The sequence below is a fragment of the Chlorocebus sabaeus genome, chromosome X, assembly GCF_047675955.1.
Source record: "Chlorocebus sabaeus isolate Y175 chromosome X, mChlSab1.0.hap1, whole genome shotgun sequence".
NCBI classification, from domain to species: domain Eukaryota; kingdom Metazoa; phylum Chordata; class Mammalia; order Primates; family Cercopithecidae; genus Chlorocebus; species Chlorocebus sabaeus.
In genome coordinates this window covers 68,436,964-68,464,103 of record NC_132933.1, presented here as the reverse complement: position 1 = coordinate 68,464,103, position 27,140 = coordinate 68,436,964, and the positions used below count along the sequence as shown (strand labels likewise).

Genomic DNA, 27,140 nt, shown 5'->3' with positions numbered 1-27,140 from the left:
CACACTTACAGGGACCTCATTTTTGACAAAGCTTCCAAGAACATACACTGGCAAAAAGACAATATTTTGAATACATGGTGCTGGGATAACTGGATATGCATATGCAGAAGAATGAAACCAGACCTCTATCTCTCGCCATAGATAAAAATCAAATCAAGGATTGAATACTTAAATTTAAGACTGGAAATTATGAAACTAGTACTACCAAAAAAAATTGGGAAAAATCTTCAGGAAATTTGTCTGGGCAAAAAATTCTGGAGCAATACCACACAAGGACAGGAAACCAAAGCAAAAATGGACAAGTGGAATCACATCAAGTTAAATGGCTTCTGCATAGCAAAGGAAACAATCAACAAAGTGAAAAGACCAGTCACATAATGGGAGAAAATATCTGCAAACTACCCATCTGGCAAGATATCAATAACCAGAATATATAAAGAGCCAAACAATTTTATAGAAAAAAAAATCTAATAATCTGAACAAAAAAATGGCAAAAGATTTGGGTCGATGTTTCTCAAAAGAAGACACAAAAATGACAGAGGCATATGAAAATGTGCTCAACATTACTAACCATCAGAGAAATGCAAATCGAAATTACAATGAGACATCATCTTACCACAGTTAAAATGGGTTATATCCAAATGACAGTCAATAACAAATGCTGATGAGGATGTGGAGAAAAGGGAGCCCTTGTACAATGTTGGTAGAAATGTAAATTAGTACAACCACTATGGAAAACAGTTTGGAAGTTCCACAAGAAATTGAAAATTGAGCTACCACATGATCCAGCAGTCCCACTGCTGTGTATGTATCCAAAAAGAAGGCAATCAGTATATCAAAGAGATAACTGCACTCCTATGTTGCAGCGCTCTTTGCAATAGCTAAGATTTGGAAGCACCTGTCCATCAGAAAATGAATGAATCCTGCAAATGTGGTAAATATACACAATGAAATACTATTCAGTAGTGAAAAAAAAAAAATAAGATTCAGGGGTTTGCAACAACATGAATGGAACTGAAGAGCATTAAGTGAAATAAGCCAGGCACAGAAAGGCAAACATCACACGTTTTCACTTATTTATGGTATCTACAAATCAAAACAATTGAATGCATGAACATAGAGAGTAGAAGAATGGTTGCCAGAGGCTGGGAAGGGTAGTGGAGAGGTGCAGGGGATGGACGGGTAAGGATGGTTAATGTGTGAAAAAAAAATAGAATGAATGAGACCTACTATTTGATGGCACCACAGGGTGACTGTAGTCAATAATAAAGTAATGGTAATTCATTTTGAAATAACTTAAGGAGTATAATTATATTGTTTGTAACTCAAAGAACAAATGATTGAGAGTTTGGATACCTCATTCTCTATGATGTGATTATTAAACATTACATGCCTATATCAAAACATCTCATGCACCCAATAAATATGTATACATATGTAACAAACCTGCATGTTATGCACAGGTACCCTAGAACTTAAAGTATTTTATATATATATATATATATAATATACACACATATATACACACACACACTATATACCACAAAATTTAAAAATTAAAAAATTTTAAGAAAAACAGACTTTTAAAACTGTCAAGGGATCACAAGTGGCGTGTATGTGGAGAAAAGGAAACTCTCATACACTGTAAGTGAGAATGTATATTGGTACAGCTATTATGAACAACAGTATGAAGACTCCTCAGAAAATTAAAAATAGAACTACTATATAATTTGGTAATTCCGTTCCTAGTTATATACTTAAAGGAAATGAAATAAGTACCTCAAAGAGATATCTGCACTCTCATGTCATTAACTACAACCAAGATATGAAAATAACATAATTGCCTGTCAACTGATGAATGAATAAAGAAATTAAGGTATATATAATGAAATACTTTTCTACCTTTAAAAAGAAAGAAACACTGCCATTTGTGACAACAAAAGTAAACCTGGAGGACATTATGCTAAGTAAAATAAAGGCTGACACAGAAAGAAAAATACTGCATGATTTTACTTATATTTGGAATCTCACCAAGTCAAACACATAAAAGTAGAAAGTAGAACAGAAAGTAGAGCAATAGTTATTAGGGGTGGGTAAAATGGGGGAAATGGGAATATGGTCAAAAGGCATAAAGTTGCAGTTATGTAGGATAAATCAATATAGAGATCTAATGTATAGCATAGCGACAATAGTTAATCAAACTGTGCTGTATATTTTCAGGTGATTTCAGAGAGTAGATTTTAGGTGCTCTCCCCAAAATAACAAATGGTAACTATGTGAAGAGATAAATATGCTAATTGCTTGAGTGTAGTAATCATTTCATTAAGTATATCTATATCAAATCATCACATTATACACCTTAAATATATACAATTTTATTTTAAAAATAAAAATATTAAAAATGGAAGCTGAGAAAAGGTGAGTATGTTCTGGAAATCTGCTGTACAACATCATGCCTATAATTAACAATACTGTATTTTGCCCCTTATAATTTTTAAGATGGTAGCTTTTATGTTAAGTGTCCTTACCAGAATTTATAAAAAATATTAATGGAATATTTTACATATTATTTTTATCATAGTAATTATTTGAAATACAATATGTATTTTGCACCTACAGTACTTGTTAATTTGAAGACTAATTATTCATCACACAAACTTGATCTATATTACATTTCATAAGATTTACAGATGAAGAAGTAGATTCAAATACTTGGGTTCTCCAATAATCGAATTTAGGAATAGTTTTTAAGAGCTTTATTTAGGTTTAATTAACATACAATAAATTGCATATATTTAATCTGTACAATTAGATGTTTTGATATGTGTGTGCACTAAAGAAACTATCACTAAATCAAGATAATGAACATAAACATCATGCCCAACATTTTCTAATGCCTTCTGTTAATCAACTTTCCCCTTCCTTTTCTTCTGTCTCATCAGTCAATGAATGATTATGGTTACTAGTTTGCATTTTCAATAGTTCTATATAGATGAAGGCAAACAAGTACGTGCTCTCTTTTTAATCTGGTTTCCTTCACGTGTCATGATTATGTTGAGATTCATTCATGTTGTTGGGCCTATCAACAGTTCATTTTTTAAATTGTTGTGTAGTTTTTTTGTATATAGAAATGCATGATTTGTTCATTTACCTGTTAATAAACAGTTGATTTGTTTCCAGGTTTTGGTTATTATAAATAAAGCTGATATAAACATTTATGTGCAAGGCTTGGTATGGATATGTGCTATAAATTATCTTGGGTAAATACATATCAGTAAAATAGCTGGATGATAGGATGAGTGCATGTTTAACTCTTTTAAGAAATTGTCAAACTGTTTTAAAGAGTGTTTTAACATTTCTGGCAGTCTCAGAGTTCCAATTCTTCCACATCCTCATCAACATTTGGTATGATCAGTCTTTAATTTTAGTCATTCTACTGTGTGTGTAGTTGCCTCAATGTGGTTTAAATTTACATTTCCCTTATGATTAATGGTATTAAGCACCCTTTCATCTGCTTATTTGCCATCTCTATATCTCCTTTGGTGAAGTGCCTTTCAGTTTTCAGGCCATTTTTTATCTGGTTTGTTCCCTTATCGAGTTTTTGAGTATTCTTTGTATATTCTAGAAACAGATCCTTTTATCAGATAGACCTTCTGTTATATGTTCTCTCTATCTGGGCTTGTCTTTTCATTTTCATAACCCTGTCTTTCTATAAAATAACTTCATTGCAGTACATTTGACATATAACACAATTTTCCCATTTCAAGGGTACAATTAAATTATTTTTTATAATTTTATTGAGTTATACTAACATCACGTGTCAGTATTAGAACATTTTAATTTCCCCAATAATATCTCTCATGTTCATTTCCATTTACTTCACTTTCCCATCCCTAGCCCTAGAAACCTCTTGTCTACTTTCTGCCTCTATGAATTTGTATGTGTCTTTCAGGACATTTTACATAAATAGCATCATACAATATGTGATGTCTTGTATCTGGTTTCTGTCACATGATAGAAATCACATAATATCTTTGAGGTTCATACATGACACAATATGTGTCAGTAGTTAACTGACAATAGGCTTTCCATAGACGTATTTTAACAGGTAAGGAAGTTCCACTCTATTCCAAGGAAACAGTGTCTTCAGAGAAGCAGGAGTTTTTTATTGTGATACATTCTAATTTATCAATTTGCTATTTTATGAATCATGCTTTTAATGTGAAATCTAAGTAATCTTTGCCTAGCCAAAAGTCACGATTTTTTCTCTATGTTTTATTCTAGGTCTGTAAAATAACTGTAGTTCCTATGACTATGTCTATGATCCATTTTGAGTTGACTTTTTTTTTTTTTTTTTTTTTTTTTTTGAGACGGAGTCTCACTCTGTCGCCCAGGCTGGAGTGCAGTGGTGCCATCTCTGCTCACTGTAAGTTCCGCCTCTGGGGTTCACGCCATTCTACCGCCTCAGCCTCCCAAGTAGCTGGGACTACAGGCGCCCGCCACCATACCCGGCTAATTTTTGTGTGTATATATATATATATTTTTAGTAGATAAGGGGTTTCACCGTGTTAGCCAGGATGGTCTCCATCTCCTGACATCGTGATCCGCCCGCCTCGGCCTCCCAAAGTGCTGGGATTACAGGAGTGAGCCACCGCACCCCGGTCCTAGTTAATTTTTATATATGGTGTGTGCTATGGACCAAAATTCGTTTTTTGCATGTGGATATTCAATCATTATAAAACCATTTGTTGAAAAGACTACCCTGTTTCCACTGAATTGAATTCACAACTTTTAAAAACATAAGTTGTCTAACTCCATATCCTGTTTCATTGATTTATTCATCTAACTTCAATAATACACTGTTTTTATTACTATAGCATTGTAATAAGTTTTTAAAACATGCAGTGTTATCCTGTCAATTATATGTTTTTTCAAAGTTGTTTTGGCTATTTCCAAGTCATTTTAATTACCATATAAGTTTTAAAAATCAGTTTGTAATTTTTACAAAAAAGTGACCTGAAATTTTGATTAAAATTGTTCTAAATCTATAAATAATTGTAGGGAAAATGATAGTATATTAGAAATTTTGTCCCATGGAAAGAAAAGGCATATCTCTCCATTAAAATCCTTCTAATTTTTTTGACAAATATTTTATAGTTTTCAGGGCAGAGGTTTTGCATAGTTTTTGTCAGATTTATCCCTCAGTATTTCATATTTTATGTTATTTTCAAATGTGTTTTTAAAATTTCAATTTCTGATTATACGTTGGTAGTTCATAAACTCACAATTGGTTTTTGTGTATTGAACGTGTATCCTGTAATTTTGTTAATCTCACTTATTAGCCTTAGTAGCTTTTTAAGTTAAATAGCATGGGATTTTATACATAAATTATCATGTCTTCTGGAAATAAAGACACATTCATTTCTTCTCTTCTAGATTGGATACCTTAAATTTTTCTTGCCTTACTGCATTGTCTAGAACCTCCAGTAAAATGTTGAATATAAATTGTAAAAGGGGACATCCATGACTTTTACTTGACATTAGTGGGGAGGTATTCACTCTTTCACCATTAAGTATAATGTTAAGTACGTGGTTTTTATACATACATTCTACAAAGTTGAGAAAGGTCCATGTTTTTTTGCAATGAAAAGGACAACTAAAAAAAAACTAGCTATATATTTACATGGAAAAATAATAATTGCACATATTTGTGGGGTACATATCTATGTCTTGATACATTTCATGTATAGTGATCAGATCAGTGTTATTATCATATCCATCCTTATTTGTTTTGTGAACATTCAGTATCCTTCTTTTAGCTATTTGATACTAATAACTAATTGTTAACCACAGTCATCGTACAGTAGTATAGAACACTAGAGCTTAGTCCTATTTACCTGTAATTTTGTCTCCTTTAACAAATCTCTTCATATCATCCCTTTTGTTTTACTATTTCCAGCCTCTAATATCTTCTGTACTACTTTGGCCTATATGAGATCACTTTTTTTAGCTTTCAGATATGAGTGAGACTATGTGGTGTTTAACTTTCTGTTCCTGACATATTTCACTTAAAATAATGTCTTATAGTTCCATCAATGTTGACATGAATGACAAAATTTAATTCTTTCTTATGGTTTAATAGTATTCAATTGTATATATATACCACATTTTCTTTAACCATTCATCTGTTGTTGTACACTTAAGTTGATTCCACATCTTGGCTATTGTGAATTAGTGTTGCAATAAACATATTGGTAGAGATGTCTCTTCTATGAAATGATTTCTTTTCTCTTGGATAAATACCCAGTAGTGGAATCGCTGGATCATATAGTAGTTTTACTTATATTTCTTTGAGAAACCTCCATGCTGTTCTCCATAGTGGTTGTACTAGTTTAAATTCCCACCAACAGTTTATAAGAGAGCTCTTTTCTCTGCATCCTCACCCGCATTGGTGATTTTTTTTTTTATCTCTTTGATAATTGCCATCTTAATAAAGTAAGGTGTTAATACATTGTGGTTTTGATTAGTATTTTCCTCATACTTAGTAATGTTGAACATTTTTCATACATTTGTTGACAATTTCTTTCTCCCTCTTTCTGTCTTTCTTCCCGTTTTCTCTTTTCTTTTTCTAAATTTAACTTTACGTTTAAACCTTTATTTTTGGTTAAGAATACCTGTGCACATTTGCTATTTAGGAAAGTTGCATATCATAGGGGTTTAGAGTACAGATTATTTTGTCACTCAGGCAATAAGCATAGTACATGATAGGTAGATTGTTTATCCTCACCCTCCTCCCACCATCCACCCTCAAGTAGGTACTATTGTCTGTTATCCCTTCTTTTTGTCAACATATACTTCATGTTTAGTTTTCACTTATAAGTGAGGCTGTGTGGTATTTTGTTTTCTGTTCCTACGTTAGTTCACTTAAGATAATGACCTCCACCTCCATCCATATTGCCTCTTTTTTATGACCATGTAGTATTTGATGGTGTATATGTACCACATTTTTTAAATTTAGTCAACCATTGATGGGCACTTATGGTTGATTTCATGTCTTTGCTATTATGAATAGTGCTGTGATGAACATACACATGCATGTGTCCTTACAGTAGAATGATGTACATTCCTTTGGTTATATACTAAATAATGAGATTGCTGAGTCAAATGATAATTCTGTTTTAAGTTCATTTAGAAATTGCCAAACTGCTTTCCACAATGGCTGCACTAATAGACACTCCCACTAGCAGTGTACAAGTGTTCCCGTTTCTACACAACCTCTCCAGCATCTGTTTTGTTTTTTGTTTTTTTTTTTTTGATTTTTAAATAATGGCTATTCTGACTGGTGTGAGATATCTTGTTGTAATTTTGATTTGCATTTCTCTAATGATTATGAGCATTTTCATATGCACGTTAGCTATTTGTACATATTATTTGCAAAAGTTACTGTTCATATCCTTTGCCCACTTTTTAATGGGGTTGTTTTTTGCTTATAAACTTGTTTAAGTTCCTTAGAGTTTCTTGACATTTAGATCTCTGTTGGATACATAGTTTGCAAATATTTTCTCCCATTCTGTAAGTTGTCTGTTTACTCTATTGAAAGTTTCTTTTGCTGTGCCGAAGCTCTTTAGTTTAATTTGGTCCCATTTGTTAATTTTTGGTTTTATTATTCTTGCTTTTGGCATTTTCATCATGAAGTCTTTGCTCAGTCCTACGTACAGAATGATATTTCCCGTGTTATCTTTCAAGGTTTTTAATAGTTCTAGGTTTTATATGTAAGTGTTTAATCCATCTTGAGTTGATTTTTTTAAAATTTTTTAATTTTTATTTATTTATTTTTTTATTATTATACTTCGAGTTCTAGGGTACATGTGCATAACGTGCAGGTTTGTTACATATGTATACTTGTGCCATGTTGGTGTGCTGCAGCCATCAACTCGTCAGCACCCATCAACTCGTCATTTACATCAGGTATAACTCCCAGTGCACTCCCTGCCCCCTCCCCCCTCCTTAATATTGTATAAGGAAGGGTTCCAGTTTCAATCTTCTACATGTGACTAGCCAGTTATTCCAGCATCATCTATTGAATGTAGAATCTGTTTCTCATGGCTTGTTTTTGCCAACTTTGTCGAAGATCAGATGGTTGTAGGTATGCAGTCTTATCTCTGGGCTCTCTATTCTGTTCCATTGGTCTGTGTCTGTTTTTGTACCAGTACCATGCTAGTTTGCTTACTATAGTCTTCTAGTATAGTTTGAAGTTGAGTGATGTGATGCCTCTGGCTTAGTTATTTTTGCTTAGGATTGCTTTGGCTATTTGGGATCATTTTTGGTTCCATACAAATTTTTAAACAGATTTTTCTAATTTTGTGAAGAATGTCATAGGTTTGATCAGAATAGCATTGAATCTGTGGATTGCTTTGGGCAGATGGCCATTTTAACAATATTGATTCTTCCTATCCATGAACATGGAATTTTTTTCCATTTATTTGTGTCGTATTTGATTTCCTACAGCTGTGTTTTGTAATTCTCATTGTAGAGATATTTCATCCCTCTTGTTAGCTGTATTCTTAGGTATTTTACATTTTGTGGCTAATGTGAATGGGATTGTGTTCCTGATTTGGCTCTCAGCTTGGATGGTGTTTTTGTGTAGAAATGTTATTGATTTTTGTACACTGCTTTTGTATCCTGTATTCTGCTTACATTACTTATCAGATAAAGTAGCTTTTGGGCAGAGACTATGGGGTTCTTTAGGTATAGAACCACATCATCTGCAAACAGAGGTAGTTTGACTTTCTCTCTTCCTACTTGGATGCCTTTTATTTCTTTCTGTTTCCTGATTGCTCTGGCCAGGACTTCTAGCACTATGTTGAATAGGAGTGGTGGGAGGTATTCTTGTGTTGCTTTGGTTTTCAAGGGGAATGTTTCCAGATTTTGCCCAGTCAGCATAATGTCAGCATAACTGTTGGCCATTTTTTTGTCTCCTTTGAGAAATGTCTTTTCAGATAATTTGTTCCTTTAAAAATTTGATTATTTTTTTCTGTTGAGATGTTGCAGTTTTTAAAAATATTCTGGATATTAATCTGCTGTTGGGTGAGAAGTTTGCAAATATTTTTCCCATTCTTTAGGTTGTCCTTTAACTCTGTTGTTTTCCTTGCTATGCAGAAACGTTTTAGTTTGATATAATCCGATTTGTTTATTTTGTCTTTTGTTGCCTGTGCCTTTGAGGTGTTATTGATAAAACGTTTTCCTACACCTGCTGTTTGTTCTATTTGTTGAGAAAATGCCCTGAAGCACATTACCTATGTTTCTTTCTAGTAACTTTGTAGTTTGAGGTCTCTCATTTAGGTATTTGAGCCATTTTTAGTTGATTTTTATTTTTTTGTGTAAGAGGAGGTCTAATTTCATTCTTCTGCAGGTGGATATCCAGTTTTTCCATTACCATTTATAGAAGGTTTTCTTTTCCCAATGAGTGTTCTTGGCACCTTTGTCAAAAATCATCTGACTGTAAGTATGTGAATTAATTTGCATGTTCTCTCCTCTGTTTTAAGGTTCTATATGTTCGTTTTTATATCAGAACCATGCTGTTGTAGTGACTACAGCTTTGTAGCATATTTTGAAGTTTGGTAGTGTGATGCCTCCTACATTGTTCTTTTTACTCAGTATTGCTTTGGCTATTCTGGCTCTTCCTTGGTTCCATATAAATTTTAGGATTATTTTCTCTATTTCCATAAAACATTCCATTGGTACTTTGATAAATATTTTACTGAATCTGTAGATTGCTGTGGGCAGTATAGTCATTTTAATAATATTAATTCTTCCAGTCCATGAGCTTGGAATGTGCTTCTATTTATTTTTGTACACTTCAGTTCCTTCCATCAGTGTTTTGTTTTTTTAAATGAAGGTCTTTCAACTCATTGATTAAATTTATTTCAAGGTATTTTATTTCTTTCAGTTATTGTAAATAGCATTGTCTTCTTCCTTCTCATCCTGTTTGTTATGTATAAAAATGCTACTGAATATGTATGTTGATGTTGTATCCTGCAACTTTACTGAATTTGCTTATCAGTTTTGAGAGTTTTGTGTTTGAGTCTTTAAGTTTTTCTATGTATGAGATCACATTGTCTATTAAAAACAGATAATTTTAATTCGTCCTTTCTAATTTGGATGCCCTTTTGTTTTTAATTTTACCTAGTCACTGTGGCCAAGACTTTTAGTACTACGCTGAATAGAATTGATAAAAGTGGGAATCCTTGTTTTGTTCCAATTCTTAGAAGAAAGGCTTTCACCTTTTTTCCATTCAATATTATTTAGGCTGTGGATTTTTCATAAATGGCCTTAATTGTGTTGAAGCATTTTCTTCTATATTTAATTTATCAAGAATTCAAATAGGTAATGGATGCTGAATTTTATCAAATGCTTTTTCTTCATCTGTTGAGATAATGTTTTCTTCTTCATTCTATTCATGTGATGTATCATGTTTACTGATTGTGTATGTTAAACCATTCTTGCTTTCCTGGAATAAATCTCATTTGATCATGGCATATTTTTTGATATATTATTGGATTAATTTTGCTAGTTTTTTATTGAGGATTTTTGCATCTATGTTCTTTAGTGATATTGGCCTGCTGTTTTCTTTTTCGGTTGTATCATTATATGCTTTTGATATCAGGGTTACACAGGCCACATAGAATGTGATAGGAAGAGTTCTCTCCACTTTGATGTTTTGGTATAGTTTGAGAATAACTGGTAATAATTCTTCTTTAAAGGTGTTGTAGAATTCAGTGATGAAGCCATTCAATCCTGGAATTTTATTTGTTGGAAAACTTTTTATTATTAACTGAATCTTGTTATTTTTATTTGTCCCTTCAGGTTTTCTATATCTTCTTTGTTCAATGTTAGTAAGTCATATGTGTCCAGGAATTTATTCATTTCTTTTAGGTTTTCTAATTTTTAGGCACATTGCTGTTCATAGTAGTTTTAATGATCCTTTTTATTTCTGTGGTATCCAGTATGACATCCCCTTTTGCATTTCTGATTTTATTTCCTTGGGTCTTCACTATTTCTTTCTTAGTCTAGTTAAGGATTTGTCAATTTTGTTTATTTTTTCATAAAACTTTTTGTTTCATTGATATTTTATGTATTTTTCACTTTCCATTTCATTTAGTTCTCTGATCTTTATTATTTATTTCCTTCTACTAATTTTGGATTTGGCTTGTTCTTGATTTTCTACTTACTTAAGAAAAATGCATTTTAACGTGATTATTTTAATTTTTTCTAGTTTTTGATGTAGACATTTATTGCTATTACCTTGGCTTTAATACTGTTTTTGCTGTTAACCATAGGTTTTGGTATGTTGTGTTTCTACTTTCATTTGTTTCAAGAAATTTTAAAATTGTATTCTTATTTTCTCCCTTCACCCATTAGTCATTCAAGAGCATGTTGTTTATTTTCTATGTATCTGTATAGCTTCAAATGTTTCTCTATTATTGATGCCTAGTGTTAGTCCATTGTGGTCAGATAAGATATTTGATATGACTTTAACTTTTAAAAACGTGTTGAGACTTGTCTTGTGTCCTAACCTATAGTCAGTACTGGCGAATGCACCATGTGCTGATTAATGTGTATTCTGCAGCTGTTGGATGAAATTGTTGTGTAAATGCTTTTTTTCTGTTTTTTTTTTTTTTTTTTTTTTTTTTTTTGTCTATGGTACAGTTTAAATGTACTGTGAGTTTTTGTTGTTGTTGTTGTTGTTGCTGTTGTTATTTATCTTTCTAGAAGATCTGTCCAATGCTGAGTGTGAGATATTGTAGTTCTCAACATTTCTTGTATTACAGTGTATCTATCCTTTTAGATCTAGTAATAATTGCTCTATGTGGGTCCTCCAGTACTGGATGCATATATATTTATCCAACTATATGCTGTCTCCATAAATTCACCTCACCTGTAGAGACATGCATAGAATGAAAGTTAAAGGAAGGAAAATGATATTCCATGCAAATAGAAACCAGTAGCAAGTATGAGTAACTATATCTATATTGGGTAAAACAGACTTCAGTAAAAAGCTGTAAGAAGAGACAAAGGCAAACATTATGTAGCAATAAAGGTAACAATTTAATTCAATGAGCAATCTTCAATTGTTTCCTGTTTACTTTTGTCACTACCATAGGAGACTTTTTTCTTTTAAGAGACAGGACCTTGCTATGTTGCCCAGTCTGGACTTGAACTACTGGGATCAAGCAATCCTCCCATCTCAGCCTCCCAAGTAGCTGGGACTACAAGCACACACAATCATTCTCGGCTTTTTAAAAAAATTTTGCAGGCAGTCACCCAGTTATGTTTAGCATGCAAGTCCTGGCCTACTTTTATCGGCTATGGTTCCAATAATAGTTCAACTTTCATAACTTTTGTGGTGTTATTTTCATCTGCTTGATTTATCTAGTTCCACTGGAGCTTCCAGTAATCCCTACTGGTGCCACCTAAGAGGAGAGAAGGAGCTCATCTAGACCAGGAACTTGTGAGGAGATACCTACCCCCATTGGTGTTGCCCAACAGACTAATGTCCTTCAGTGGAAAATGGAAACTCCATTCTTCAGGAATACATAGCACACTTTCTGGACTAGTTGCTCATTGTGGCTTGGTCCCTCTTCCTGTTGACAATAAGCCACTTGTATGTCTAGGTAGAAGAAGTAATTATCTTGCTTACAGGAGTCAAGAGACTAAGCTACTCTTTGTGTCAATATCTTCCTTGATATTATTGCCTGGTGTCTCCTGATTAGGGAGAGAATATCCTGGTCTAGCAGGAAAGGAGCGTAATTCTCCTGGCTGCTTATTGTCAGCAAAACTTCCAGTTAATCTTCTTTGTCAAAGTTGCCAGACTCACTTCATGTTGTTCCTGACATTCCTGCTCCAACTGGTGGCAGATGGGGATGGGGAATGAGCTTACCAAAGCTTTCTTGTGTTGCTAAGGTAGGGGACATGAGGTTCCTGGCTTGGATGGCCTTTTAGTGTTAAATGGGGGGACCAAAACACCCTATAGGTCCTGTAATTCCTGGAGTCCCTAAAGGGGCACTTTATTTTTTCATCCTTTCAGAATTCTCCTTTGGTAGCCTCTTACATTATTTTCACGGTTTATAGTTCTACTTTTTGGGGAAGAAAATGGATAAAGGAATATAGACAAACTTGGCCAATACTGAAGTCCTAGCTTCATTTTTATTTATCCTATCCATTATAAAATAACTTGAGTTATCCTGCTTTTTGTTTCTTATTTTTCTAATTTCAACTCTTATTATAGATTAAAGTGTATGTGTGCATGGGTAAACTGAATAATGGTGAGGCTTCAGGTCCCAGTGATCCCACATCCAGATCATAAGCCCGGTACCCAACAGGTGGTTCTTAAGCCCACACCCCCTCTCTCCCTCCCACATCTAGTGAGTCCCAGTGTCTGTTGTTCTTATCTTTATGATCATGTGTATTCAATGTTTAGTTCCCACTTAAATGTGAGACCATGCAGTATCTGGTTTTCTGTTCTGGCATTAGGTCATTTAGGAAAATAGCCTCCAGCTGCATGTATGTTGCTACAAAAGACATGATTTTATTCATTTTTATGACTGCACAGTATTCCATGGTGTATATGCACTATATATACTTCAATGCTGATGGGCACGTAGGTTGATTTTATGACCTTGTTATTGTGAATGGCACTGTAATGAATATATGGCTGTATGTGCCTTTATGATAGAGTGAATTATTTTCCTTCGGGTATATACCCAGTAGAGGCATTGCTGGGTCAAATGGTAGTTATATTTTAAGTTCTTTGAGAAATCTCCAAGTTGCTTTCCACAGTGGCTAAACTAGTTTGCATTCCCAGCAACAGTGTATTTGATTTTCTCCAATGACTGAGGAGAATCAGTTGTGTTTCTTTTTGTTTTGTTTTGTTTTTTGTTTTGCCTTTTTAATTATTGCTATTCTGACTAGTGAGAGATGGTATCTCATTGTGGTTTTGGTTTGCATTTCTCTGATGACTGGTGACATTCAATATTTTTTTCATGTTTGTTGGCCTCTTGTATATCTTCTTTTGAAAAGTGCCTGTTCATCTTTAGTTTAGTCTTTTGCCCATTTTTAGTTAGATTGTTTTTTAGCTTCTTGATTTGTTTAAGTTCCATGTAGATTCTGGCTGTTAGACTTTATCAGATGCATATTTTACAAATATTCTCTCCCATTCTGTAGGCTGTCTTTTTACTCTGTTGGTAATTTTTTTTGTTGTGCAGAAGCTCGAGTTTAATTAGGTCCCATTTATCTTTTCTGGTTTTGTTGTGATTGTTTTTGGTGAGTTAGCCATAAATTATTTGCCAAAACCCATGTTGAGCAGGGTATTCCCTAGGTTTTCTTCTAGGATTTTTATAGTTTTCAGTCTTATGTTTAAATATTTAATCCATCTTGAGTTAATTTTCATATGAGAGATAAGGGTCCAGTATCATTCTTCTGCACATGGCTAGCTAGTTATTCCAGCACCACTTATTGAACGAGGAGTCATTTCCCTATTTATTATTTCTGTTGATTTTGTCAAAGATCAGATGGTTGTAAGGTGTGCAGCTTTATTTCCAGGTGCTTTATTCTGTTCTACTGGTCTATGTGTCTGTTTTAGTATCAGTACCATGCTGTGTTCATTACTGTAGCCTCATAGTATAGTTTGAAGTCAGGCAATCTGATATCTCCTGTTTTGTTCTTCTTGCTTGGGATTGCTTTGGATCATTTGTCTTTCTAAAAGTCTATTCATGTATCTTTTATGATTAAAGCCTTTTAAAGGTTTCCTATCTAGGGACCAGTCACATCAAAATCTCCTGGGATATTTGCCAAAATGCAGATTTATTGGTCTTACATACAAAAAATGAATGAGATTCTTCGAGAAAGCACAATTTTACTGAAGTTCTGTTATAATAAGATCTAAAAATTTACAGCAGTTGTATGAGAAAGCTAGAGCACAAAATAAGATTGGTAAACATTAATTACTCATCATTTCTAAATACTGACTTGCACTAAAAGGAAACAGTAAATTATGCAATACTGATTGAGATATTTTATATTAATTATGATTCAATTGTCTGATCAAATTAATTGGGTTGATTAGATGTAGAAAAAATCATATTTTATTAATTATTTTGGAGTCACTTTTAAAACTGAGAAAACTGCCCATGGATTATATGGTGTGCTGATTATTACATTATAATTAAGATTACATTTGCAGTATATGTAAATATTACTATCTTGAAATATGTCCTTTGAGACAATGTAGTGCTATCAAGGTTCAGTTTTGCCAGCTTTACAAATATGATGGCAATTTTCTCAATGGCATTCTTACTAACAGCACAAGGGGAAACCCATTTGCTGCTTTAAATGAAAGATTACTTACTGCTCTTTTTCTAGAACACCCTGTAATCCAAGGCACAGTAAGGTTTCCTGAAATCTGTGAAAACAACAAATGGAATCTCAGTAAGCTATTTATTGACAGTACTTGGAATGTTGATCAATACCAAAGATTTCACACACTATTTCAAGATAAATCTGCATTCAGAACATATTCCCCATGTGTAAAATGTTGTTTCCTTATTGAACTCAACAGATTTAAAGGGTCCTTCTTGGTGAAAAAAATTGAGAAGTGGTGCAGACTTCTGGGAATTCAAAAAAAAAAAAAAACGGTTCTAAGGCATTGTTGGGGGCCTACGATTGTTGGGACTCTGTTGCAAATTTTAAAATCTATAGATAATACAATTGTTATAATAAAAATTCAATGCTTTTAGAAGTGAAGAAGTTACAAGAAGTTTAGAATACAGTAGTCCCCCTGTATCCACAGATGGTATACTCCGAGACACCCAGTGGATGTCTGAAACTGCAGAGAGTATCGAACTCTATATATACTATATTTATTCTTATGTATACATGCTTATGAAAAAGTTGAATTATAAATTATATAAGAAATGAACAATAAAAATAAAAATATTGACAAAATACTGTAATAAAAGTTACGTGAATGTGTCCTTTCTCGAAATATCTTATTGTACTTTTGCAAGTTACTGAAACCATGAAAAACAAAACCATAGATAAGGGAGGACTACTGTAGTCACATCTTAAATAGGGCTTTACCACAAAGCAAGAGAGGACTTCATAATGAATGACGTGCACTATAAACTACTTAAACACATTACCTGTATTTACTTTGTAAACTCAGCACTGACTAATGGATTTATTGCTACATGTGTTTTCTTAATACAAATCTTAGACCTACAGTATAAATGACTGAAACAATGTTTCTCCAATAGTGGCCTCAATAGAAGTCTATTGACTGTGCTCTACACTCTTTTTTGCAAAATGGTGAATTGTATATTTTAATAAGCCCATTTGTTTAATGAAATATTCTCTTTGCATAAATAATGTACTACTGTAAAAGGGAGAAAAAGCAAACCTTTCATCATTACTATCTATACAACAAATCTTTCTAGATAAAAATGTGTTTGATAAAATTTGTTCTTTTTGAATTATGTTCCAGTGTCTAGTTTTGGTAGTGAAGTTTAGCAATGTTGCAATCTTGAGGAGGTATTTCTTGCATATTATGCAAGTATTTTATACTCGAGCAAATACTTTCTGATAATTTCCCAGAAATGGTGAAATATGTTGACCTTTACTAATGGGGCAGGGTATTGCGGTAGTTATGGATATATTCAAGTTCAATACATTCTTGTCTACCTAAGTACTTGAGTACTCACACCCAAAATTGAAATAATGTTCCTACAAATCCTATTCAACAGTATGGTAGTCCCTTTTTAAGTAGAAACCACTAAGACAAATGGCCAGTAACACCTTATTACCTCAGCATTGCTACACAGGTAGACAGATGCTACTCTAGTGGGATTTTAGGGAACATTTACAAAGACAAAGGTAGTCTGTTAGCTGTGGTTCAGGTTAGCCTGGACTTAACTATGCTTTATCACAGGACACACAAGAATTGGGGTGTACCTCTCACTTGCTCTTTCCTTCCCTTCGAAACAGATGCCTCCTGAGAGACAAAGAAGGCAATTCAGCCTCAGTAGGTCATGGAAGTGAGAACAAGGCATTTGATAAAATATTTAATGTTTTTCATAAATTATAAGCAGTAATGACCTAAATAGTATTATGCCTATTGACAAAGAGTGATATCAATGTAAATAGTAAATTAATATTCTTAGTTATTCAAACTTCAGGTAAGCTGTTACTGCTCCTGGCCACCAGACCTGCCATTTTACTTTGAGTTACAAGTATACCAAAATGCAAGGAATAAGTTAAACATGATATAAGCTCCAAATAATACTTTTAAGGAAAAATAAAAATATTTTACTCAAGATAAAATACTATTACAGTAAAATGGCAATTAACTGGAATGCTAGGGGTTAATGAGAAGGTGTGAATAATTAATTTTTAATGATGAACTGAAGGTGATAAAAAATTTATTCTTAAAAATTATTCAAAATGTATTTTTTCTTTTTATCCCACCAATGTGTACTAGGGTTTGAAAATTCATTGTTAGCCTCAGTGAGGGAAATAAATCTGCTTAAATAATACCATATAATCTAGAAAAAATATAGATACCAAGTGTTTTGGATTATCTGTTCACATATTATTTTCCATTGTAAAATAATTCAAAATTGACCATACAGAATTTCTAGAAAATATATGATAAACCAAATGAATTACAAACAAAACAAAACTTTAAACCTAAAAAATTACATGTGAAATAATAAAAAGGATACAATAAACATTGTAATAGAATTTATATAAACACTGACTATACATTTGAGAAATGTAAAATGTGGTTTTCTGTTTAAGTCAATTGTGTGTAAGGAAGAAAATACAAAACTCCTATGAGCACATAGTATGCAAATATTACAAATTCCACGCGATTTTGGAAGAAGTTTCACTTTTTTTGTTTTATAATTCCGTGTCAGCAGTTACATGATACTCAAATGTTATATTTAACTAATCTCTAATGTTTACTTCAAATCCATTGTTCAGTTCATTACATTTCTGGTAGAACTCGGGAACATCTGGTCAAAGTAACTGAATTTGTAGGCTTTTTTGAATAAATATCTTTCTCCAAATTTGGGAAGCTTTATTTAGTGAAATATTGATGATCTATTTCTCACTCACCAAAAGCTATGAAATGCAATACTCAAATTAGAAGGGTAATATACATCTCATTTAAATGATATTTCAATTCCAAACTCACTTTATACAGACTGGTTTGGAAAATATGAAATAAATCTTCAAGGAGATGAGACTGATTTAACAAATATATTAGAACATACACATCCAAAAGAGTGCTGTACATTTCCAAGTAGAAAATCTGGAGTGTTATAAACTCATTACAATGATGTTGACATTATTCAAAGCTTTTTGGAAACTTTCATTTTGGAATTGTCAGTTCATGCCTCATCCAGAGATTTTGTCTCATTACACTCCTTTTATTTTAACTGAAAATATAACAGCCCCAATTGAACATTCATATTAGTCACTAAACGTGGCTTAGAATAAATTCTATTTTTTAAAATCAAATGTTCCCTCAAGTGATAATTATTTGTCACTACTGAAGCATGTAAAAAAGTTCCACCAGCTCCTAAAGCAATTGTGAAAGAACTTCAAAAACTTTTGACAAAATTGAACATTAGTGAAATAAGTATATATAACTTTCCAATCAGGTATTTCTTCTATATGTGGTGCTGTTTTAGAGTGCTACAGGAAATAATAGATCAGTAAAAGATAATTTCCTGGGCGGCAAGAACTATTGCTTGAGTAAGAGATAAGACAGGTACATGAATGTCTGTACTACAAAGAAAACTTAAATGTCACAAGGGAGGTACAAGAAATGAAGTGCATCAGGAGCTCAAAATATGACAAAATTACATCTACTTGTGAATTGATATCTTAGCTTAACCTTAAAAAATGGGTAGAATTCTAATAGAAATAAAAAAAAGATCAGCATTTTAGGGGAAAAAATAGAATGGCATGAGCACAGTGGAATAAAAAGATAGGATGTATTTGGGGAATGGTCAGTTCAACCAGAACTAGAAAGGGGAGTTAAGGTCACTGTGTGGAGATCATGAATGGCAAAGTGCATTTATATCAAATTCTGTGGAAAATAGGTAGCCATTGAAGGCATTCAAACAGATGTATGGTATGATCAGACTGTATTTTTATGCAATACAAATCTTAGATATCTATGTGCGTACAGTAAATTAAAGAAGCACAGAAACTATTATGATAGCTTGGAAGTGAAGTAATTCAGGCTTGGAACCAAGGTAGAGAGGTAGGAATTAAGAAGAGAAATATAAAGCATACTACTGAAGAAAGGCCTTGTGTATAAGATAGAAGAGAATGAAATAGTCTGGAGACAATAAAAATTGTCCTTTTATGGCCAACTGCTTCCCAGAGTGCCTGGTCTTCTGGAGCTAATGGAGAATTGCAACTTTAAAAGTAAATGAAAGAAAGTGTACTTACTGTTGGAAATCTGCATCTCATGGCTAAGAGTGGATACACAACGAAAATAACGCACTTATTTAGATGTATACTGGAGTCACATCATATGTATACTTAAGGTTCATGAATTCAACTATAACACATTTGCCAGTCTCATGTAAAATCATACTTTTACTTTAAATAGACTCTACATATCAAGATATCAATTATATATGATATGTCTTCATTACTGTACATGGTTGTACATTCATAAGAAGGCATGCAGATAGTTAAGTTTCATAGATGATTTAGGTATTTTCAAAGGAATTTTTGCTGTTTTATTTTACACAATTTAGACCCCATATATGAATCTGCTTTAATGTTTCTGCTAGATAATTAGATTGCCAAGAGCAAAGTACCAAGTTTTAAAAATTTATTCTAATTATTTTATATAGTCACACAGAGATTATATGTTAAAAACATTCATTTGATTTCAAAAATATGTTGTAAAGACAGTTGAACATATATGCTGTACTTCTTATTTTAAAAATCTGAGACCAACTTATGAGGTTAGTAAAGCTACTGTCTGATATATACTGCATTTTATGTGAGCCAGGAAAATTGAGTATTTGATTACTTAGCATTTTGTTAAATGGAATTTGATTAAATGAAGCAATAATCAGGCCTCTCAGAAGAATTCAGCAGTAAGAGACTCATAAATCAGTGTTTTAGTTTTCCATCAGTTGTTTTAGTATTAGCTGAGCATAGAAACCTATCAATCACTCTGCTTTAATAGGCAGAGTTTCCTAATTTTTTTTCCAATTATGAGGTGTACAGCACAAGAACATTGTTGGGCATACGATAGCACTCAATAAATATTTACTGACTAATTGAATTCACTTGGGTGTTTATTATTCACTAGCTGTAATTTGCCGAAATTTAACAAAAAGCCAAGAGTGGCAATATATATGAGACTAATGCATGGGGTAAGGAGCTGTGGAGGAGGGGAGTAAATTATTTACGGTAGAGAACAATGTGTTCTGGAGCAAAGAAAAAAGATGTCTTCTTGTATATAAAAAGATTTTCCTCTTTTCTCTCTACAAATTCTTCAGAGAAGTTTTCAGAAATTAGAATGCCTTTACAAATTAAAGTTTCAATGCTACAACTTTTGGATGAACAAGTAACATATTTTTACGCATATGAATTTTTCTTCTATCATGTGATAGAAATCTGGTGCTTAGTAAACTATTAGCCTGGAAAGTTCACCTAATTGAAAGCCAAAATGCTATTTGAAATTTGTTTTTATACATAGTAGTAAAATTTTACAAACCACAAAAAATTAAAATCAGGGAAGCCAGAATTCTAAGATGTTTCAATGAAATTATAAAAGGTACTCAGATGGAACATTACAAAACAAATTAATCCTACTGATTCTTGAGATATTGTCTGTTAAAAATAATGGAAGTTTAAAAATAAAATAATGTAAGTTAATATGTGGAATGTTTATCCTCTTATCCAAAGGCACTAAGGAATAAACAATCACAAATCTAGAACCCCTAAAATTATGTACTCTAGCATATTGTAAAATATTACATTAATTCTACTCATATAAAAAAGTAGAAATTTGGGAAATATAAAAGCTCTTTACTAATTTCAGAAAATAAATTGTAAGCATTAGCTTTAAATTCTAAATACATTTATATAGTTGAAATGAAGCAGTTCATTACATGCACATTCAGAGATCAGTTCATCAAACAACAACAAAAGATTTATTGCTTTTGCCAGGCTACCCATATTTGCTGGGCTGGAATGGGATGGTTACCATGAATCACAACTCTATATCTTTTCTTTGTGTATGACTACATGTTGAACCAAAATATAGATTTTTTAAATAAATCAAACACAATGTCTCTTGGTAGCATTAACACTATATGGATTGATACATTTATTCTGAAATTAAAAAAAAAAAAAAAAAAAAAAAAACAGCAGAAAGAAGTAAGCAAGATGAAGGCCTAGGTAGCTCTAGATCCTTGTCCCCCCAGTAAACATTAAATAGACAACTAGTGACTAGTTGAAATAACTTTATAGTAGCTCTTGAAACCATATTCACAACCAATTGAGTGTACAATCAAGAAAATGTCACATTCAAAATAGTAGGAGATTTCACAGTGTTTTTATTTGGCTTGTTGTACTCCTTCCTGGTATGGCAGGGCACATTTTTGGGGAAGTGTGGTGGCCTGATCCCCAGTCTCTTCTGTGAGTAAGAGAGTGTGAGGTGGACTGAATTTGCAACATTTTAATCTGTCTGGGGTCTGCCTGAGGAATTTGTCTCTTTATCTCCTAATTTGAAGTTCAGACAACCAATAGTGGCAGATCTCAGATCTTAGGCTAGTGGAATTGGTGAGAAGCAGTGAACAAGGCTCATGAAAACCTCAGAGAGACTGAAGACCCATGGACGCTTGGGGAAAGAGATTACTAATTGAGGACTATAATAGAGCAGCTAAGGGTTTTGGAAGATGCTGGAATGAGAGTTTAAGAAAACAACTCCATCAAAAAGTGGGCAAAGGATATGAACAGACATTTCTCAAAAGAAGACATTCATACAGCCAACAGATACATGAAAAAATGCTCATCATCACTGGCCATCAGAGAAATGCAAATCAAAACCACAATGAGATACCATCTCACACCAGTTAGAATGGCGATCATTAAAAAGTCAGGAAACAACAGGTGCTGGAGAGGATGTGGAGAAATAGGAACACTTTTACACTGTTGGTGGGATTGTAAACTAGTTCAACCATTATGGAAAACAGTATGGCGATTCCTCAAGGATCTAGAACTAGAAGTACCATATGACCCAGCCATCCCATTACTGGGTATATACCCAAAGGATTATAAATCATGCTGCTATAAAGACACATGCACATGTATGTTTATTGTGGCACTATTCACAATAGCAAAGACTTGGAATCAACCCAAATGTCCATCAGTGACAGACTGGATTAAGAAAACGTGGCAGATATACACCATGGAATACTATGCAGCCATAAAAGAGGATGAGTTTGTGTCCTTTGTAGGGACATGGATGCAGCTGGAAACCATCATTCTTAGCAAACTATCACAAGAACAGAAAACCAAACACCGCATGTTCTCACTCATAGGTGGGAACTGAACAATGAGATCACTTGGACTCGGGAAGGGGAACATCACACACCGGGGCCTATCATGGGGAGGTGGGGGGGAGGGATTGCATTGGGAGTTATACCTGATGTAAATGACGAGTTGATGGGTGCTGACGAGTTGATGGGTGCAGCACACCAACATGGCACAAGTATACATATGTAACAAACCTGCACGTTATGCACATGTACCCTAGAACTTAAAGTATAATCATAATAAAAAATAAATTTAAAAAAATAAATAAATAAATAAATAATAAAAAAAAAAGTAGCCACATAGAGCAGGGGCTTCAAGATGGCCTGCTAGAGGCATCTGGTATTCATCTCCTCCACAAAGAAGAAACAAAACGGCAAGTAGATAATCACATTTTGAATAGATCACCTAATAGAGAAGGCTGGAATTCAACAAAGAAGTGACAAAACACCTAAGGTAAGGAAGGAGAGGGGAGCAAAGAAGCCTACTGGGCCAGTGGGAGCTAAGAGCCTTGAGAGGTTCCCCAATACAAGGAAAGAATAAGCTAGTGACACCCAGTAGTACACATTTCTACCATGGATTCCTACAATCTTAGCCAATGGAAAGTGCCTCAACTCACTTAGGCCCTGAAACTAACAAAGGAAGCTGCTTGAAGATGAGTTGACAGCATTGCTCCAGAGAGGGAGCTCACACCAGGTCCCCCTCACACACCAAGTCCTAAACAGTTACAGCAAGATGCCACTTTGAGAGGCCAGTCCCTATCAGATTGCTTCCTGCCCTGCCTCTCCAACAGCTCCTGCATCTCCAAATCCCTGAAGCCTAATTGCCATCACCCACATGAATCTGGACTGTGATGCTGATTGGTACCACCAGGGCTGAAGCACAAGCCATTGGCTGTAATCCTTCTGCCTCTAATATCAGAGCTGCCTCACATTTAATAGCACCTTGAGAAAAGGCTACCATACTTACAACTCCCACCTGCAACTGAGATGCCTGTTACCCAGCCACCTGTTCAGGATGCTGCCACTGAAAACAATCTCACCCTCCCCACCAGCAGAGCTGCAGCACAACCACTGCTATTCCCACCAAGTGTTCTGTAAAAGCCTGGCAATCACCATGCTCCAGCCTACTGCAGCCAGTGCCTGCACACACCATTGAGGGCTAGAGAACAGGCCTTCCTGGCTCAGCTTCATCCATCCCAATGCCTGAGCACACTGTTAGTGCCTGTAGATTACCCCGCCCCATCCACCACATTTGTCACTACTCTTGGGTGCCTGAGGACAGGTCCACCGAGCCCATCACAGCCACTGCCAACAGCAGGATGAACTGTGTGGGAGACAGAGGGTTGTCCTGCCATGGCTGCTTCATCACTCAGGTCACATTGACTCCTCAGGGGCCCAAGGACTCACCCACCCATCCAGGACGTGGCCAGCACCTGAGGAAGTTGCCTGGAGACCCAAGAATCACCACACCTGTACCTGCTAATACCAGTGCCAGAGTATACTGCCCTAGGGCCCAAGGACAAGCAGACTCAGCTTGCCACAGCCACTGAGGCCCCAAGACTGGCCCCTCTGAATGTCTCTGTTCCCAACAAAACTTCAACATAGCCTCCACTAAAAATCACAACCTAAGCATTAAGAAAATGACAGACACTGCTGATGCTGTTTACAGGTGAGAAAATCATGCAAGGACTATGCTAATGGACATACCCAGAATGAAAGCCAAAGTGCCCTACCCAACAAACCCCACAGATACATCTTCAGGAAAAAGTGCTCCCTTACAAAAGCAAATTAAAAATATTGGAAGAGGCAACTGTTATACCAGATACTCAGATGTCAATGAAAATACATAACACAAAAAGACCAGGAAATATGATGCCTCTAAAGGAACACAATATTTATTCAGCAACAGATTATATTCAAGAAGAAATTAATGAAAATCAGAAAAAATAATTTAAAATATTGATTATAGAGAAGCTCAGGGAGATACAAGATCATTCAGAAAAATACAAAGAAATCAGAAAACAATTCAGGATGTGAAAGAGAAATTTACTAAAAAGATAGATATCATTTAAAAAAGAAATTCTGGAGCTAAAAAGTTCATGGAATCAAATAAAAAATATATTCAAAACTTCAACAACAGACCACACCAAGCAGAAGAATGAATTTCAGAATGGGAATGTAGGTCTTTTGAAATAACCCAGTCAGACCAAAAAAAAAAAGAAAAAAGGATAAAAAAAGAATGAATAAAGCCTACACAACACACGGAATACCATAAAGTGCCCAAATATTCAACTTTATCATGTCCAAGAAGGCAAAAAAAAAAAAAAAAAAAGAAAAAAGTCAAAGCAATAAAAAATCTATTTAGTGAAATAGTGGCTGAAAACTTCCAAAGTCTACAAAGAGATTTATGCATCCAAATGCAGGAAACTCAGATATCCCCAGAGACACAATGCTAAAACGTCTTCTCTATGACATAATACACTAAAACTGTCAAAAGTCAAAGGCAAAGAGAGATTCTGTAAACAGCAAGAGAAAAGTATCTAGTCACCTTTATAAAACCCACATCAGACTAGCACCACATTTCTCAGTAGAAACTTTACAGGCCAGGAGATAGTGGAATGATATCTTCAAAGAGCTGAAAGAAAAACAACCCTGCAAGTGAAGGATACTATACTCAGTAAATTTACTCTTCACAAATGAATAAGAAATAAAGTCTTTTGTAGACAAACAAAAGCTACAATTCACCACCACTAGACTCACCCTGAAATTGTTTAAGGGAGTCTGACATGTTGAAGTGAAAGACAATACCAGCAATATGAAAACACAGGAAGGATAAATCCCACTAGAAGAGCAAACACACGCATGAGAAAGGGAAAAGACCCCAATGTTGCCATTAAAGAAAGCTGTCAAATTACATTTGTTTGTAAACAATAAAAGTAAAAGGAAGGAACAAAGGTTATTATTTAAAACCATCAGAAATCAACTAGTAAAATGACAGGAATAAATATTCACATATCAATTATGATTTTGAATATAAATGAATTAAACTTTCCACTTAAAATATATAGACTGGCTAAATGGACAACAACAACAAAAAAATCACTCCACTATATACTGCCTACAAGAAAGCAATCTCACCTATAAAGGCACATATAGACTGATAGTAAAGGGATGGAAAAAAATATTCCATGAAAATGAAAACAAAACATGAGCAAGAGAAGCAATACTTAGATAAAACAGACTTTAAGTAAAAAAACAATAAAAAGAGAAAAGGAAAGTCGTTATATAACGATAAAGGGATCAATCCAGCAAAAGGATATAAAAATTCTAAGCATATATGGCCCCAACACCAGTGCACCAAGATATACAATGCAAATATTATTAGATTGAGCAAAAAGAAGAGACTCCAGCACAAGTATAGTTAGGAATTTCAACTCCCCACTTTCAGCATTAGACAGATGATCTAGACAGAAAATTAACAAAGAAATATTGTATTTAAACCATAAATTACATCAATTGGACTTAAAAGGCATTTGCATAATACTTCATCAAATGGCTATAGAATACACATTCTTTGCAACAGCATATGGAACATTCTCCAGTACAGACCACGTGTTAGGGCACAAAACAAATCTCAACATTTTTTTTAAAATTACAACTATATAGAGTATCTTCTTAGACCACAGTGGAATTAAACTAGATATCAGTAACAGGAGGAACTCTGGAAAACTTACAAATACATGGATATTAAACAACATGCTTCTGAAAAAGAAGGAAGAAATTAAAGAGAAAATTTAAAAATGTATTAAAACAAATGAAAATTGAAACAAAGCATACCAAATATAGGTACAGCAAAAGCAATGCTAATGTAAAAGTTAAAAGCAATAAATGCCTAGATGAAAAATTTCAACAGAATTGTACTAAATGAATTCATTTCAAAAATGAGCAAAACTCAAACAAACCAAACCCAAAATTAATAGAAATAAAGGAATAATAAAGATCAGAGCAGAACTGAACAAAATAGACACTAAAAATATATAAACTATCAACAAAATGAAAAGTTGCATTCTTAAAAGATCAACAAATTTGATAAACTGCAAGCTAGACTAACCAAGAGAAAAAAAGAAGACATAAATAAATAAAATCAGAAATGAAAAATAGACATTGCAACTGATATTACAGAAATACAAAAGATCATCAGAGACTATAAAGAACAACTACACACTAGCACACTAGAAAACCTAGAGGAAATGGATACATTTCTGGACACAAACAACCTATTAAGATTGAATTTAAAAAGAAATAGAAAACCTGAAGAGATCAATAACAATTACTGAGATTGAATCAGTAATAATAAAAAAAATTCTACCAGAAAAGAAAAGTTCAAGACTTAATGACTTCACTGCCAAATTCTATGAAACTTACAAGGAAGAAGTAAAACAATTTCTCCTGAAGCTATTCCAATAAAATTGAAGAGGTGGGAATTTTCTCTAATTATATAAGGCC

The 27,140-nt window shown here is 33.8% G+C and overlaps 1 protein-coding gene across 6 annotated transcripts in view; it reads right to left on the bottom strand.

The window, feature by feature from the left end:
- The window catches only part of HDX (highly divergent homeobox), a 180,488-nt gene that overhangs the window by 102,584 nt on the left and 50,764 nt on the right, over positions 1–27,140 (bottom strand). For 5 of the 6 annotated variants that reach the window (XR_012091938.1, XM_007992175.3, XM_007992176.3 and 2 more), the window contains one exon: positions 15,407–15,460. The exons of the other annotated variant lie outside the window; for it this stretch is intronic. Coding sequence is in view for 4 of the 5 variants with exons in the window: in XM_007992175.3 (XP_007990366.1) it covers positions 15,407–15,460 (54 nt within the window). In the remaining variant the exon portion in view is untranslated. The remainder of the gene's footprint in view (positions 1–15,406; positions 15,461–27,140) is intronic. 6 annotated transcript variants of the gene reach the window in all.